Source organism: Chiroxiphia lanceolata, chromosome 10 (genome assembly GCF_009829145.1).
Source record: "Chiroxiphia lanceolata isolate bChiLan1 chromosome 10, bChiLan1.pri, whole genome shotgun sequence".
NCBI lineage: Eukaryota > Metazoa > Chordata > Aves > Passeriformes > Pipridae > Chiroxiphia > Chiroxiphia lanceolata.
The window spans coordinates 10,309,698-10,312,656 of record NC_045646.1 but is presented as its reverse complement, the minus strand read 5'-3'; the positions used below and the strand labels follow the sequence as shown (position 1 = coordinate 10,312,656).

Below are 2,959 nucleotides of genomic sequence, written 5' to 3'. Positions count from 1 at the left end.
CTGGGGGGGAGAGCATGGCTGAGAACTGGTAGAGGCAGATAGACTGCCTGACACTCCACACTGCAAGTCCCTGGACCAGCTGCAAAGCTTTTGGGAGCACAGAAGCTCTGCGCAAGGTCCCTCCCCAAACTTTCCTGAACTCCAAGGAAACAGTGACTTTGGCCCAAGTTTTCCCTGGCACTGCACCTACTTGCATGTTGTCAGGAGCCATTTTAAGCCAGTTCAGAGATTGGTCCCAAGCTGCAGGGACAAGCTCTACTCAGACATTAGTACTGGGCAGTATCAAGTATGACTTCTGAAGGGGTCTGGGGATTTCGTGGCAGGCAGGAAGGACACACAGACAAAGCCTTCAGGCTCTCTCTGCTCTGCAAGGTCAGCTCCAGCCATCCAAGCAGAGGCAGGGGAGCTGTGTGCAGGCTGCAGCCTGTCCCATAACCACAGCAGAAGGGAAGCCAGGACTCCCAGACACCCACTTGCTGCAGTCACAGCCTGAACGCCCACTGGCTGCCAGGGCAGGCAGCACATAGCATGGTCAGGAGGGGACCTACACGCTCCACCACGCCAGCAGCTCTCGCCAACCACTGTTACAAAGCTGATCTGCTGCTGTCATAACATGCTGCAGACACAGGCCATGCACAGAGGCACTCTGGCTGGCTGGCTATGGCTCTGTACCTCTTGCTAGCATAAATGCCACTCAAACTGGAGGCAGACCTTGGTGGCTCCAGGGTCTGTCTCCTCCCTCTTCCTCCCCAGTATCTCACCTTCACAAGTCCTGCACTTGTTGAGCTCAAAGGGGAAGATGATGTCATCCTCATTCTGGCAGAACTCGCAGATGAAGCCTTTGGCTTGGCACAGCTGCAAGGAAAAAAGATGAGGAAAAAACAGCTAAATCCTCCTCATCTCCCTAGCAACCAGGGCAGGAGGTAGAGCAGAGTAGGACAAGAGTGCCCTGCTCTAACGACGTGAGACAGCCCTTCACCAGCCTGGAGCACAGGAAAGCAGAATCTGTGTTTGTCAGGGGTGGGTAACAAATATCCCAAACATTCTGGATAGGAGGTCTATGGAGCAGGCAGGAACAGTTAGCATTGAATCAGTTAATTTGATGGCTGCCCTGCCCATCAAAGCCTCCCTTTCAGCTATCTCTGCAGCAAACCCTTCTCCGAAGGGTGCTCCTGAGGGTGCAGAGCTGGGCAGGAGGCAGGTGAGGGAGGCCTTACCATGCACTTGTCAACGTGCAGGCCGCCTGCCTTCAGGAGCTCTGTCAGGCGAGGCACCAGGTCCCCTTTCTTCGTGGCACTGAGGTCGCTCAGCGAGTAGAGGTGCAGATCCTCTGTCAAGTGGCCAGGCACTGTGTCAAAGGAGTCCAGGAGGCTGCAAGGAAAGAGAAACCAGAGCTCAGAACAAAGCAGCTCCACTAAGCCCTCTCTCTCCGCTCCTTCTGCTTTCTCTCCCCCTCCACTCTCATCTCTCCTTGCTGCTCATTGCACAGGCTGCACAGATTTCCAGTGCAAAGTGCCCCAGGGCAGAACCAGGAGAGCACAACAGCCTCATCTCACAGCCCAGTACTCACTCTTTAGCTAGTCGGCATGTCTTGAACATGTTCTTCATGTGGAAAAGCTGGATTCGCAGCAGCTGGAGAGGAAGTGGGGACAAAGAATCAGTAACTAGCACAGTCCTTGACCGAGCAGGTCTGTCCCATTCCCCATGTTGGTGAAACAACTACTGCTCCTCAGCTGCTGCTCTCCTGTTCCCAGAGTGTTTACACCACATAGGGCAAGGCAAGCACAATCATTGTCATTGTGCTCCAGGAGATAAACTGAAGCCCAGCTGGATACCAGCCAAAAATTCCTTTTGAAATTCCTACGTTACTGAAGAAGGAAGACGGGGCAAATGGAAAGACACAGTGATGAGGTTTTAAGCCTCAAAAACTGAAGTATCTGCTTCTCACCAGCTTCTCTCAAATATTGGCAGCCAGTTGGCAGCCACCCACCTCATCCAAACCCTACTCAGGAAGGCACGGAAAGGGTCTTACCCACACTTGGTTGAGAGCCTTCACTTTCCGGTACAGGGCAGGATTGATATCCTGCACGTTGAAGAGCGGGTCACTCCAGATCTTGCTCAGCAGGTCTTTGGAGAAGTTGCTCACATAGTACTTGCTGAAGTCCCACTTGCGCAGGATGCGGCTGGGGATGACCGTCTGGGCGTTCTCGTGGCAGCACTGGCAGAAATACTTCCCCAGGTACTCGCAGTACCGCAGCCGTTTGATGTAATCTGGCCAAACCAGGCACACAGGGAGGTCAGCCCAGGCATGGGCTCTGCCCAGCCACACACTGGACTCCCAGTGTTGCTCAGAGTTTCCAACAGGCATTTCCAACAAGCAAGGTATTCTGCCTTGCTGGTATCTCCTTCACCCCAGAGTGCTCAGCATGGGGGTCTGCAAGCATCCCTCTGACTGCAGAAGGACCATGGTCCAGCCTCATGCAGCCACATCTACCTACACATTTAGGGAAGAACACTGCAGCTGTACCCACAGCAGAACCTGCTGGGAGCTTGAGGACCCCAATAGAGGACTTTGCCATACCACAGTCAACATCTGAAATGTCCTCCAAAGGACAGGCTGGCTGCACTTTCCCTCCACCAGCCCTTGACCTTCTGGAGATGGAGGCTCCTCTGTGGATGGTGCACATCAAAGTGCAGGCAGAGCTGCCCCAGTGACCTTGTGCTGAGCTCCACCACCGCCCACCCACTCAGCATCTTCCCACTTGTTCACAGGTTTTTCCCCACTCTCCAGCTACGGGTCAGGCCCCCAGCACTCACCAGGATCAGTCCGGATGCCACAGCCTGCACACCGGTAATTCTGCTTGGCCACGGCCACCTTCCTCCTGCTCAGGGACAGAAGACAACATGCATGAGCCCAGCCCTGACGGCACCTGGCACCAGAAGATGGGCACTGGCACAG

The 2,959-nt window shown here is 54.6% G+C and overlaps 1 protein-coding gene across 9 annotated transcripts in view; it reads right to left on the bottom strand.

Annotated features, from left to right (window-relative positions):
* Positions 1-2,959, bottom strand: part of RUBCN (rubicon autophagy regulator) — a 29,761-nt gene that overhangs the window by 2,604 nt on the left and 24,198 nt on the right. For all 9 annotated transcript variants that reach the window (XM_032698396.1, XM_032698398.1, XM_032698397.1 and 6 more), the window contains 5 exons: positions 2,818-2,882; positions 2,033-2,271; positions 1,571-1,632; positions 1,218-1,371; positions 762-855 (listed from right to left, as the gene is read on the bottom strand). In XM_032698396.1, coding sequence (XP_032554287.1) covers positions 762-855; positions 1,218-1,371; positions 1,571-1,632; positions 2,033-2,271; positions 2,818-2,882 — 614 coding nt within the window. The remainder of the gene's footprint in view (positions 1-761; positions 856-1,217; positions 1,372-1,570; positions 1,633-2,032; positions 2,272-2,817; positions 2,883-2,959) is intronic.